Source organism: Bos taurus, chromosome 2, assembly GCF_002263795.3.
Source record: "Bos taurus isolate L1 Dominette 01449 registration number 42190680 breed Hereford chromosome 2, ARS-UCD2.0, whole genome shotgun sequence".
NCBI classification, from domain to species: Eukaryota; Metazoa; Chordata; class Mammalia; order Artiodactyla; family Bovidae; genus Bos; species Bos taurus.
This window is the reverse complement of record NC_037329.1, coordinates 72,748,757-72,762,231: the sequence shown is the minus strand read 5'-3', so window position 1 is coordinate 72,762,231 and position 13,475 is coordinate 72,748,757. Positions and strand designations below refer to the sequence as shown.

Here is a 13,475-nt window from a genome sequence, read left to right as displayed (position 1 = left end):
GCCATTTCCTCCTCCAGGGGATCTGCCTGACCCAGGGATTGAACTCATGTCTCCTGAGTCTCCTACATTGCAGGCATATTCTTTACTGCTGAGCCATTGGCGAAGCCCACGTACATACTTTGAAAGCCCTCACTGCTTCAGCTGTTAAATACAGTAAATCCACTACATACAAATGAGTTTCATTGAGATCATATTTGTAAGTCCAGTTTGTTTATAAGTCCAACAAAGTTAGCCTAGGTAGCCAATGAACACAGTTAGCTGTATAGTACTGTATTATAATAGGTTTATAATACTTTTTACACAAATAATGCATAAGAAACCGACAAACACACAAAACAAAAACATTTTAATCTTACAGTACACTACCCTGAAAAGCACAATAGTACAGTACAGTATAGTACAGTATAAACAGCTGGCACACAGGGGCTGAGTGAACAGGCAAGAAGAGTTACTGACTGGGGGAGGAAGAGGAAGTGGGAGATGGTAAAGAGGAAGAAATGTCAGCAATAGGAGACGGAGGGCAAGATGCAATTTCACTTGTGCTTGATGTTGATGGCACAGCCTCTGGTATATTGCTGGATTTAATTCTATCTACCCTTTAAAAAAATGATCCAGTGATGTCTGTGTAGTAGTTCTTTTTTTCTCATCATATGACATGTTAGCACTGGATTACTACAAGCTTCATGTACCATTCTACATTCGGGTCATTTGTCTCAAAAACTGACATTGCCTCCTCAAATAAAAAAGACCCCCTTGCCGTTTCCTGCATCGTGAATCTCTTTAGTTCTTCAGTTGCTTCTTCCTCTTGTCTCTCTTCATCCTTTCTCTGGGCCTCCGGTTCCATCAGGTCTTCATTACTAAGCTCCTTGTGTTGCACGGCAAGGAGTCCAATGAAGTGCTCCTCTTCCAGATCTAGCTCCAGCTACTCACTGAAGATCAGTAAGTTGCTGATGATATCTTTGGAATCCTCATCCACGTTCTCAAATCCATGACAATCATGAAAAAGCTGCAGATATAGGTTCTTCCAAACCCCATTCATGGTGACAACTGTAAACTCACACCAAGCAAATCACTATTTCTTATGGCCTTTTAGATGTTATAGTCTTTCCAAAATTGTAAGGTTGTTCTTGATTCATCACTCACCTTTACAGCTTGACCAAAAGTGTGACGTAAATAGTATTTTCTGAAAGTTGCTATAACTTCCTGTTCCATACGTTGGATAAGCAATGTAGTATTCCATGGCAGATACATTACTTTGACTTTGTGATGATGGTCATCCATGCGTGAGGGGTGGCCCAGAGTACTGTCGAGCAGCAAAAGAATGTTAAATAGGACATCCTTCTCCAAGCTATGTTTTCTCTACCTCCTGGATAAAGTGGTGGAAAAACTAGTCCTGGAAAATGACCTGTGTAACCCAGGCTTTGGGGTCACTCTTCCACACAACAGGAAGAGAGCCCTCGGCTGTTTTCAAGGACTCTTGGGTTCTCTGAATGATAAACTAAGAGAGGCTTAAGCTTCATATTGCTGGAAGCATTGCCACCATACAACAGAGTTAGTCTATCTTTTGATGGTTTATAGCCTGATTCCAACTTTCCTACTTACTGATGTAACTTTGGTCTGGCATCCTCTTCCAGTACAGTCCCATCTCACCCACATTCAAAATCTTCCCAGATAAATACACAACTTCATCAGTAATTTAAGTGTTTCAGGAAATTTCCCAGCAGCTACCGTATCTGCACTCACTGCCTTGACACTGACATTTATGTTGTGAAGTTTGGTTCTAGTCTTGAACCAATGAAACCAACCATGGCTGGCATTAAAATTTGCACCCTCTGAGTCATTGCCATGTTTCTTCTTCAAGTCTTCATAAAGGCTTTTAGCTTTCTTTTGAATCAGTATTAAGCTGAGTGGCACTCAACTCTGATGTTGATCCTGCATCCACACGCTGGGAAGTTTCTCCATCTTCTCCATCACTTTTCTAGGTTTCTTTGATATTATTGCCAACATCACTGGCACAGCAGACTTACATGTCCCATGATCTTGTCCTTGTTCTTTAGACCTGTGCCGACTGTTGAACAATTCATGTTATAAGAATGAGCGACACCTACCACCTTTTCACCTCGCTCCACTCTCTCAATTATTTCCACTTTTTTTTTCAGTGGTTATTGCTTAGCGCTTCTGGACATCTTGGGCTTGAAATAAAGATTCCGTACTGCTGTCCTCTGTACACTACTGTACACTGAAGTACACAAAAGCACGACCACATGTAGAGGATACACGCACATGACAATATACACCAGATACATGAAATTATCGTCAGTAATTGGACATGCAAAAGCAGGTTTGCATCTTTGAAAGTCTGCAACTTGAAAGTTTGTATGTAGGGGACTTACTATTTATTTTAAAGAACTCAGGAGGGAAGAATGTCCCACTGTATTTATCCAGATATCGTTTCTATTCCTCTTCCCTCCTTCCTGATGCTCCATTTTCTTTTTATATCATTTCCTTTCTACCTTTAGAGCAGACCTGTTGACAATGAATTTCTCTTCCTTTTCCTTCATCTAAGAGTATTACTTTCATCCCTGAAAGATATTTTAATGGATACAGAGTTCTGTATTGACAGTTCTTTTCTTTCAACATTTAAAAAATATTTCACTTACTTCTGGCCTCCATGGTTTCTGATGAGACGTTTCCAATCCCCTCAGACAACTTCCTATTCATCTTCTAAACCTGGATCAGGTCTTATTTCTCATTCAAACTATGCTGATTTTATGGGCCCCCTCCCTGCACCATCACAAGCCCATCACACCTTCCTAAGTGTGATGTCATCACACACATCACTCTACTTGTAGTGATACAATCACACGTGGGCTCGCACACTTGTTTTTGCTCATTTTCATCAGCTGAGGGGTGGAGGAGAAAGGAGCAGAGGGAGGAAGGGAGGGAGGGAAAAGGAAGGAAGGAGGGAAGAGAAGAGAAAGGGGAAGATGAAGAGGAAGAAGGAGAAGGATAAAGAGGAGGAGGAGGGGATGAAGGGGAAAGAGAAGGAGAAGAAGAAATAAGAGGAGAGGAGAAGAAGGAGGAGATTAAGAAGACAGTGAAGACTGATCACCTTTCAGGAACCTCAGATGACCTCTGAATTCAGAGGATGTTTCTGAACCTGAACTAATGCATGAACTTGGGGCCCCTCCAAGGAAGAAAGTCAGTTTACAACCATGTAGCAAGTCTTTCACACCTACCCAGTTGCAGGAAATTTCCAGGTGGTTCAGGGAGCTGTTGATGAGGCCTTATATGTTGCTGTGGGCTTCTCCATGCATCCCTCCGTCACTGGACTCTTTTTCAGCAGACTTCAGTGCCTGCACTCAGAGGAAATATGCTTCAGTAATAAATTTTCTGGAATCAAAGCAGGCCAGTGGAGTGCATTTTTGAAGTTGGAAGGGCCCATCAGAGACCCTCAGGTCACAGTCATGAGACAGTCTCATTTCTTTTACTGTGAGACCATGGCCCAAGGCCTTTGGTCTCTGTTCAGCCTCCAGCTGCCAGATTTCCTCTTCTTTTTCTTCCTTCTTCCCCCACCCCAATCTATTTAAAAAGCAAACCCCATTACCTCTTAATGACAACTTCACTGTTTCTATAGCTTAATCTCTTTGAAGCCTCATTTCAAATAAATTCTGAATGGGCTACTCACAAGGTCCAGTTTCTATCCATTTGTCAAAGTTCAGTTCACGTCTCCCTCTATGAAGCTTTCTAGAACCACTGGATTTGGAACTAAACTCAGCAGAAATAATCAAAACCACTTATGGCTTCTCATGGGCTGAATCAGACACAGCTCATCCTTCAAAGAACTCACAGACCACCAGGGCCAGAAAGAAGGGAAGGACTGGAGAGTACATATGGGCTATGCCTGTGTTATTAGTGCCGGGGGAGCCAGCTTGCTAGATGACCACTAAACTAGATGACCAAGGTAGCCATGGCACCCTGGACTCACAAGTTCTCTGTGAAACCAATCCCGAAACTGGTTTTGTGGACTTAGAACCTTAGAAAAGATCTCTAGGTGTATCGGGCTATTGGCAACTCACAGGATTTCAGTATGCTGCCAGGTACACTGGTAAATGTTTAACGACCAGCTCCCTGGAGTTGAGGGCAGGAAGCCCTGATTAATAGTGTTTGCTGGTTTCCATGGTGTAAATTCTCCCAACACGGCCAGTGTCAAGTGATCACTGCAAATGTTCGGGACATGGATAGTTTCACTGACCAGTGGGATAGTCGTAAATTGTCCCAAAAGTATTTGTGTAAATTGCTCTGAGCCTGCTTTTCAGATTTATATTTTAACAAGCAAAGGAAAGTAAAAAAATTAAAAAAAATCTGAGGCAGCCCACTGCAAATTTCATCTGCCTGTGAAATGAGGTATCAGATTTTTAAAAATTACTTGCAAAACTGGGTTAAAAATATCAAGCCTATACAATAAATCATCTTCAAATCATTTTAGTACCAATCATTCTACAACTTTCAGTTTTGAACCTGGCATTTTGGAGACAGGAAAAAGTGAGGACCTGACTTGATGTCAGTTTGTTGTTTTTCAGTCGCTAAGCTGTGTTTGACTCCTTGCAGCCCCATGGACGGCAGCACGCCAGGTTCCTCTGTCCGTGGGATTCTCCAGGCAAGAATACTGGAGTGGGTTGCCATGCCTTCTTCCAGGGGATCTACCTGACCCAGGGATTGAATACACATCTTCGAATCCTCGGCAGGCAGGGTCTTTACCAATAATGCCCCTTGGGAAAAGCTTCCATACATTTTCCTTAACCATAAACAAAAGTTATTGGTTGGGAAGAAAAGTACATCTTAGGATCAGAAGCTGGCTGTGGCACCTCACTGGTTACAGGGCAACAATGAATGACTCCACTCTGCTCCCCTTTTGGATTTAGAGCCAACAGAGATACAGAGTCAGGAGAGAGATGGAGGTCCAATTCAGGCTTATTATTAATATGATCAAGGTTGGTCTGATGTGGTAGGTTGGATAATGGTTCAGATACTGATCTGCAATAATTCTGCAGGAGGCATGCATTCCCGGATTCCATTGATCTGGGGCTCAGTCATGTGACTGGCCTTCTGCTCCTAGCCTAGGTCATAAGTGGCCTCCTCTGTGTTCATGTGCCCTTTGGAACTTGTGCCATTGCCATATCCAAGCAATGCTCTGGGCCCAGAGGACAAGGCCCAGGGGCAAAGCTGAGCTGCCATCTGAGGCACCCCCTCAGCTGCCTCGCAGACTCCCAAGCTAAACAACTGCTGGGCGTTTTGTGTTTCAGGACTCTGTGCTTATCCGACAGTGTTACCATGCTTCTTCAGAAACTGGTACCCAGAATGGGAGGCTGTTTGCACAAGTTCTAGAATATGGAGCATCGGTTTGGTACAGGGCAGTGAGGACACTTAGAGGAGGTTGGAAACATGGCAAGAAAAATAGTGACTTGGATGGTGTGGTGAAGAAACAGTCGGTAAAAGGATTGCCTATGGTCTTCCGGGAGGGAGAAAATGTTCTTGTGAATGTGTGGAATTTGGAAGGCTGGTTTCCAGGCAGAATATTATAAACAGCATCTTCTTTGAGCTGTAAATGATACGGAACCACAAGTAAGAGATGAGTTCAGAAAGGAACCAGCCAGCGTAAAGCAGAATTTAGGAAATAGAACAGTCACTCATCTCTTATCTCTTTGGGCTCTCAAAGATGTTCAAATGAAGCTCTGGCCCACCGCTAAGAGACGAGGGCAGTGCCTGTGAGACACGGCCTCAGAGCAAAGATGAAGTCTAGGGTGTGTCCTTGAACTTATGGTCCTTGAAAGGAATAAGGTGACTCTCGAATAGCCCTTCAGTGACAATGAGGTGCCTAGACATAGCCTGATGTGGGGTGTCAGTAATCAGTGTAGAGATGCCCATTGATAAAGGAATTATGGGTGTGGCTTTGGTGCACAGAGTAGACCGGAATCAAATACCAAAACCCACCATGTTTAAGAGAGTTGAGTGGGCAAATGTATTGTAACCATGGAGTATATTAAGTTTGCTTGACACATAAAGTACCTCAAGCTCTCAACCCTCTTCAGGCAGGAAGAGGTTGAAGAATTACTCTGCTCCCCAAGAAGGCACACTTTTCAGTGCCCTCTTTAGAAGTGGAAATATTGATGGAAAAACAAAGAACACTCCAACATGGATGTCAGAGCAAAGAATAGTAGACCAGAGAACATTCCATCCCAGGGTAAGATCACTGGTGATGTTTGCCCAGCACAACTTCAGAGGCCATGGACCAGCGGCTGAGACAGGAGCAGAACCCGCAGTGATTTTAAGCCTGGGCCACTCTGTGTGCTGAGCGTGTGCATGTGCCTGGGGGACAGAGAAGCTCTGTTTTTAGGTTAGAACAAATGGAGACCACATGATCCCAGACTTTGAGCCTGACGATTGACTAGAGAGACCTCTGGGGGTCTTCGGTGAGTCTGTTCTACATGTGGGAGGGATCTGAGTGCGGAGGGTGGACTGGGGATGACTGTACTATTGCTGAGAAATAGTCACTCTATTCCTCTTATTCCTATGGAAGGACACTTCCCATCCCTGATACGGGTTTGCCACATGACCTGCTTTTGCCAGAATGAGGTGAATGTGATGGTGCACTCATTCTGAGCAGAGGCTTGAGAAGGACTCACATTTTTCTGCTTGCTCTCCCATGCTCCTGCCATCACTACGAGAAGGCAATGCCCAGGCCAGTGTCCTGACCAGGGAGGAAGATGAGGGTCACGTGGAGCAGCTCCAAGCTGTCCCCGCCCAGCTGGCTGGATGAGCTGCTCCCAGCTGAGCTGCAGAGCCACCCAGCCCAGCCCAATGGGGATCAGCCAACCGTCAGTGAAGCCAGATTCATGAATGAAATAGACGCTGTTCCCTGGTGCTAAGGCTTTGTGGGTATGGTCATGCAGCATGATCGTGGCCGAAGTTAAGAGACACAGAGCACATGGCTGAGTTGAATGGCCTCAGTGGACTTCTTAATACTGTAGCTCATCTAGTCTCAGGCAGCATTGAATTCCTGGCCTCTCCCTGCCCCCAAAGCAGGGCACAGCTGCCTCCGGGGACTCAGCATGTGATGTAGAAGAGATGAGAGGCCTGAAGATGATGGGCTTTGAGAGCAGAGGAAAGGGCTCAGCCGTCTGTGCTCCGTTCCTCCTCCTGAGGGCACAGTCCGCTAAATTCCTGGGGCGGGACTCGGCTGTAATCTTTCCACCATGAGGATACGGCCAGAAATGCAATGGCTCCCTAACACATAGTGAAGACTCAGGGACACCCCCAGAAAGAAAACATGCTGAATTCCCTTCCCCTCAGGGATTTCCTATACTTGATATTATTCTGAGCATCCGTGACATCCCTCAGAACTCGTTTTCAGCTGAGTGTTTCAGGCAGCTTTGGGAACTCTCCGAGCTGGGTGCCAAGGTTTCTCTCCTAGAGCAGAAGGCGTTAAGGGGCCCAGGCTGGGATACCAGAGGCCAGCCTAACTGGCTCTATAGAAAGTGCTGTCTACTTCTTTCAACCCCATGCTGGGTTGTCCCCTCCCAGTTCCAGAATTCATCCCACGCCCCAGTGGTTCCCCTCACTGATCCCCCTGAGACACACGGCTGTAGCTCAATTGCTTCAGTGGCAGCCTGCTGGATCGCCAGACCCGGGTAACTCTGTGCACCTGCCAGGCCCTCCCCCGAGGGCTCAGAGTCCCTGCATGTGGCTGCTCCCCATGGGCTCCTTTGCCCGTGGCCAGCTGCTGGGTATCCAGGGCTTCATCAGCCTGCCTGATTCTGCTTTGGCACCAGAGGACAGGGGGCTGCCTGTCTTCCTCTCCCTGCCTCCCACAATTCAAGTGTGCTCATCCAACTGCCTGGCCAAGAGGGGCTTCTGACATCAGGACGGCCTGAGACCAGTGCTGCCTCTCACAGTCAGCAAACCAACTTAGATGTTCCAACCACCTGGCTGGAAGAACAGCAAGATGTTCCCTCTACAACGTCAAATCCTGCTCACCCCCCGGGCCCGCCTCCCACTTCCTCCACCCTGAGACAACAGACAGCCAGTAAATGCCCCAGCGTTAAACATTTCCTGGCAAAGGCGGGACAGTCAATTTTGATGCTGCTGAGAAAAAAATACAGCCTCATTTCTGTTTAAATGCACTGAATTTACTGCTCAGGTTTTCATTAACTAATGTCAAGAAAGAAGCAGACAGACCAAATAAATTATGAAAAAATTACTTTTTTTTAATGTACAAAAAACGACTTATTTACAAGTTGAGTATGTCATCTCAATTCATAGCATGTAGAAAAAGCTAAAAATGTTTTGGAGATATAAATCTGACCGGATGATGCACCTACGGTATTTTCAGGGACGCCGTCTTCTGTACAGATTATATACAAACTGGGAACGGCCAGTGAAATCCTAGCCCAGGGAAAGAACATGCATCACACAGAGCACAGACCCCTGGAGGTGTCTCAGGGCTGTCATTTGAACTTGACCTTGTCTTTGAACCCTGACAAAGCACTTGCTGTTCTGGGGTGTAGAGGCCCAGGTCAGGTTTTGGCCATGTTCTGGTTGAAGCCAGGCTCATAGTCAGAGTCAAGTTCATAGTGATGCAGGTGGATTCAGCAAGGTTGCCACAAATTCAACATGAGAAAGGTGCCGAGTGTATGTGAACGTGTGTAGTGGGGAGGATGCATCCATTCACCCTCCCATATGTTCGGGAACAATGTCTTCTGATGCCAGTTCCAAATTCCATTTCCAGGTGGGGCTTGGTCAACACTGAACAGGAGAATTCAGAGATGGTCCCTCAGAGTCCCAAGAATCAACCCCTTCAAAATCCCACCCCTGCCCAAAATACCATGCATATCATTACTCTCTGTGAAATGATCAGGTGGGCGGAGGGAAGGGAGACCAGAAGATACCAGGACTGCATGTTGTAGCTTGGGGTCAGTCAGGGGGCTGCTGGTGAGTGGACAGCATGGCCTGGAGGAATGTGGGCAAAGGCTGCCATCAAGCCCCACAGTTTTCCACCATAAGGTGGGTGGACAGTGCATTGGAGAAACAGGGTTGGGTAAACATGTGACTTCCTCTTCCTACTGGGAGACTTCCAGGGCGGCCTGAGGCTGGGCCCCCAGTGTGCTCTTTACCCAGGCCCCTCTTCATCACACACTTCAGCTCACCTTGGTCCATCCCTAACCCCCAGCAGCCCCGAGGTATTTAGAAATGTGTTCTTTTCAGGAAGGGCTACATTCTACATGCATGAACACTGTAAACATGGTCTGGAGAGGCCTGGGCAGCTTCTGGGCTTGCCCTGAGTATTATACTGTTTTCTTTCCTTTTTTGGGCAATGTTTTCATACTTTACTCATCCATATACACTTGGACAGTCAGCCAGCCGCAAACTTGGCTTTGCAGGGTAGAGACACCAGCTCTACCAAACCCATAAGGATGTGCTTCCAAACCATCCAGGTAAAAAAAAAAGTTTCCCCCTCCACAGCAAGGGATGTCAGAGGCTTCAACAATTAAGCTTCACAGAAGAATTCCCGTGGCCCAGGAATTCCTTTACCTTGCAGGCACCGGAGCAAGAAATTTATCTTCCTGGATTGGGATATCTGGTATGGCTTTTGGATGATTCAAACCCAAATGTGGTTCCTCTCACCTCTTTCCATGTGTGCTTGGAATGCCCTGGGCCAATGTTATCCCTCGTTAGCCAAATGACAGAGGTGACAAACCCAGACACCCATAAACACCAGAGGCTGTGAAGCACTGTGTAAACGAGTCCTGTATCCCTGCCTTGCCTTTTCCGTGGAGACTTTTGAGAGTTCCAAAAGATTATCTAAAGGAAGACCAGACGGGATGCACACAAACCTGCCTTTAAAGCATCTGTGGTCTGAACCAGCCACTGGCCAAACTCCCTCAGACCTATTTAATACTTTTTGGGGAAAAAGGTAAAACAGATAAAAGCACCGTGCCCTGGGAAGTGATGGTCCTTCCAAGTCCGCTCAGTGCCAGGGGCCTTAGGTCATCATGTTCAAGAACTTGCTCTCCTCGGCCAGGCTGGTGAGCATGGAGCTCATGTCCCCCACGGCCATGTTGCTGATACCGGCGGGGATGGAGGGCAGAGTCAGGGAGCTGCGTGGGGTGGTGAGGCGGGAGGAGCTCTGGGAGAGGCCGTGGAGGAGGCTGGGGCTCAGGGCGCCAGAAAGCAAGCTGGAGTGATCACTGTCATCCATGATGGCATCAAAATCAATCTGGGGTGCCTCAAGTAGCTGGGAGTCCACAGTGCTGGACACCTGGTTGACCCCCGGCGAGGGCAAGGCCTGGGGCTGTGTTGGCTGGGGTCGCAGGGCTTGGCAGCCGGCCTGGTTCTCAGGGCCTCCGTTCTGCTCGTACATGTGGATCTGGCCATAGTAGTAGAGCATGCTGTGGTCCTGGGTCCCACCTGTGTCCTGTGGGGGTGGCTGAGGGGGTAGGGACAACATGCTGCCCATTGTCCCCTTGGGTACAGACTCTGTCATCTCCTGGTTGGCTGACATAGCAGCCATGGCATGGCCAGTTGCCCTGGCATAGGCTAGCTGCTGCCCTGCACGTACCCCACGGTGGCGGCCGGCAGGGCCAGGCTCTGGGGGTGGCCGGGGTTGCATTAGGCCAAAGCTAGATCCAGCTGCCCCCATTGTGCCCTGCTGGGGCTCCATGAAACTAGGTTGGTGGGAAGGTACCAGGTTGGGGCCTTGGTGGTAGCCCTCCTGGCTCATGGTGGTCACCAGGTGATGACTCTGCTGTGGGTAGTTCTGTGCTGGATGAGGTGGTGGCATCCCGGCCAGGCTGGAATTGGGCATGCCGAGCTCCCTGTGGCTGTTGCCCATCATGGTGGGGTCAGGAGCAACTTCCATTTGCTGGGGGAGCCCCAGGTGGCCTGGCTTGGTTGCCATGTTGCTGCAAGAGGAGGGGAATTGGTTCAGGGTCCCACCCATGGTGCTCAGCTGGGGGTGGGCTTGGCCATAGCCGGGGTGGGGGTTCACTGCAGCAGTCATGTTGGGACACTGGCTGCCAGCCCCTGGCTGCCGCAGCTGCTGTGTGTAATTTCCCCTGGGTGCGGATGGGGCTCCACTGTAGGGCTGTAAGTGTGGCTGTGAGTTGTCTAGGCCCCCAGGGCTCGGCTGCAGGCCCTGCGGATTGTATCCTGGGTACTGGGCGAAGGCTGGTTTCTGTGGTACCACAGCTAGGTTGCCCTGTGGGAAGGGCAGAGGCTTCACCTGGCTGGCCAGTGCGTCCACGGTGCCTGAGCTCACTTCGTTCCACTGCACAGGCATGCTGTTCTTGTTCAGGCTGGAGGGGGCCCCGTAGCCCAGTGGGCAGCCTCCCAGCACCGGGGCGGAGGGGCCCACGTTTGAGTCTGCAGCTGCTATGGTACGTTGGCCGTGCAGCCCGGGGCTGGGCAGTTTGGGGTTCTCAGAGAAGCAGGTGCTTTCCGGGGGGTACACCGGTGGGGTACTCTCCTCCAGGGTGCCACTGGTACGTGCCTTGATGTACTGCACCACGTCATCGGGGAGCACGAGGTCGTCCTCTGGCAGTCCGAGGCTGACCTCTGGGCCTGTGCCGTCCGCCCCCGCCGCCAAGGCTTCCATCACCACGTTCTCGCTGATGCTGGGCGGCCGGGGCGAGTAGCCGCTGCGGGCCAGGCTGCCGTCTGCGCTCGTGTGGCTTTGCAGACGGAGGCCTCGGCCCTGGCCGCAGGGTGGCGGTAGCGTGCCTGGGGTCACGTCGAGGGCGCTGTGGAAGCGCTGCACCCGCGGGGCTGCCAGGGCATCAGGCCGCCTCCCAGGATCGCTGGCCCGCCGCGCCCCGCCGCCTGGTGCCTCGTGGGGGAAAGCGGGCAACGGCCCCGAGGGCCCGTAGTGTGGCCCGTCGCTGCCCCGCCGAGGCCCGATCGGGCGCAGGCAGGCAGCGGGCAGCGCGCGCTCGGGAGCATCCAGCAGCGCCAGCCGGGTCCGCAGGCTCGTGCGCTCCAGGCCCGGCAGCGGGGTCGGGGGAGGTCCACCTGTGGCTGCTGCGTACTTGGCCCGTAGGCTGTACTGCTGGGCGGGTGTGAGCTGGAGAAGCCCCGGGCCGCCGCCGCACTGACTGGCCTCACTCGAGCGCCGTGATGCGTCGGTGGAGATGGGGTCGTAGGAATCAGCAGAGCTGGCAGGGTGCGCGCGGCCGGCGCCCAGCGGCGAGGCCTCGCTGGAGCGGCGACTAGAGAAGTAGGGGGAGATGCCGGAGGAGCGGCGGCTCACGGTGTAGGCCGAGCTGACTGTGCTGGTGGAGCTGTCCCGGCGTTCCTGCAGGTGGCTCAGCACTGTCACCTCGCCCGGGAACAGCTCAGACAGCCGCGGGTTGGGCAGCAGCCCCGCGGGTCCGCCGCCCCCGCCGCCGCTGAAGTTTTCCAGCACGGAGCCTGTGGGAGAGGAGCGGGATCAGCGTTGGGAATGCGGGACAAAAGGCGATGCTTGGACTGCCTGGAGGGCACTGAGCCTGCTGGGCCTAGAGCCCTGGAATAGGGTCTGGCACCCAGTCAATGATTTCTCAACAAAAGGAAGAAAGAGACAATTGGGAGCAAATCGTGGCACTTACTGCCAGGGCACAAGCAGAAGTTAGGAGGCTTGATCCCAGTCTGCTGCTGCCGGGCAGGCCCTGTGCTCTCATTCTCCCCATTCTCGGTCTCCAGCTGGGGGTGGCATGTGTTGCTGGGGAACACTGGGTTACTGAAAAGAGCCCAGGAGGGCCCTGGACACAGCCTCCCTGCACCCTCTTCATCCATGGATGGGTGTTGCCAGCTGGGCTCCCCTGGGGCTGTGTTTACCCAGCAGGCTGTTTATAGAGAGCGTCCTGGGACCTAGGGCCATGGGAGGGCAGAGAGGCTGCAGAGTGGGCTGGGAGAAGACAGCTGCAACACTGGACCCCCGACAGCTGCGGCTCATCTCACGGAGCGCTCTGGGCCTTGAGCGGCCTCTACATCCCTGATCTGTTCCTGGATGTGGGCCACCCTGGGAAGGGGTGACCTTGGGTGAGGCAGCTGTCACACCCTGGGCAATCTCTGGAGGAGGCTGGGAATTGAAGGCCATCTGCTGGCAGTTCCTCCAACAGCTGGGACAACAATCCTCCCTTCAAGGAAGACCTCTCAGTGTCACCCCTCTATAAGCCAGTCCTACTACACGGCCATCAGTCCCTGGAGGGCAGCTTAGAGGCTCAGCGCCCCAGGGTGTCTGGTGCCTAGCACACTGCTCGGCAGAGTCGACACTCAGGAAATGCTCAGTGAGGACATCTTCCATCTCAAAGCCTGGTTAACACTTCCCGAGGCTGAGGACAGGGCTGCCTCCTCCAGGAGGTCCTCCCAGCTCTTCCCCAGCTGCCCTGCTTTCTCTCACTACCCTGAGCTCTGTCCTAGGTGCTACTTGGCTCATCCTG

The 13,475-nt window shown here is 50.9% G+C and overlaps 1 protein-coding gene and 1 long non-coding RNA gene across 5 annotated transcripts in view; both read right to left on the bottom strand.

Moving 5' to 3' along the window:
* Positions 1–325: 325 nt before the first annotated feature.
* Positions 326–3,998, bottom strand: LOC132343143 (uncharacterized). The gene is made up of 2 exons (XR_009491853.1): positions 3,689–3,998; positions 326–3,356 (listed from the first exon to the last, which is right to left on the bottom strand). It is a non-coding gene; the product is annotated as an uncharacterized lncRNA (long non-coding RNA).
* Positions 3,999–8,246: 4,248 nt separating this feature from the next.
* Positions 8,247–13,475, bottom strand: part of GLI2 (GLI family zinc finger 2) — a 261,267-nt gene continuing 256,038 nt past the window's right edge. For 3 of the 4 annotated variants that reach the window (XM_015458080.3, XM_059892925.1, XM_059892927.1), the window contains one exon: positions 8,247–12,465. In XM_015458080.3, the coding sequence (XP_015313566.1) occupies positions 10,043–12,465 (2,423 nt within the window). In that variant the 3' untranslated portion in view covers positions 8,247–10,042. The remainder of the gene's footprint in view (positions 12,466–13,475) is intronic. The other variant, NM_001192250.2, reaches the window with a different exon arrangement.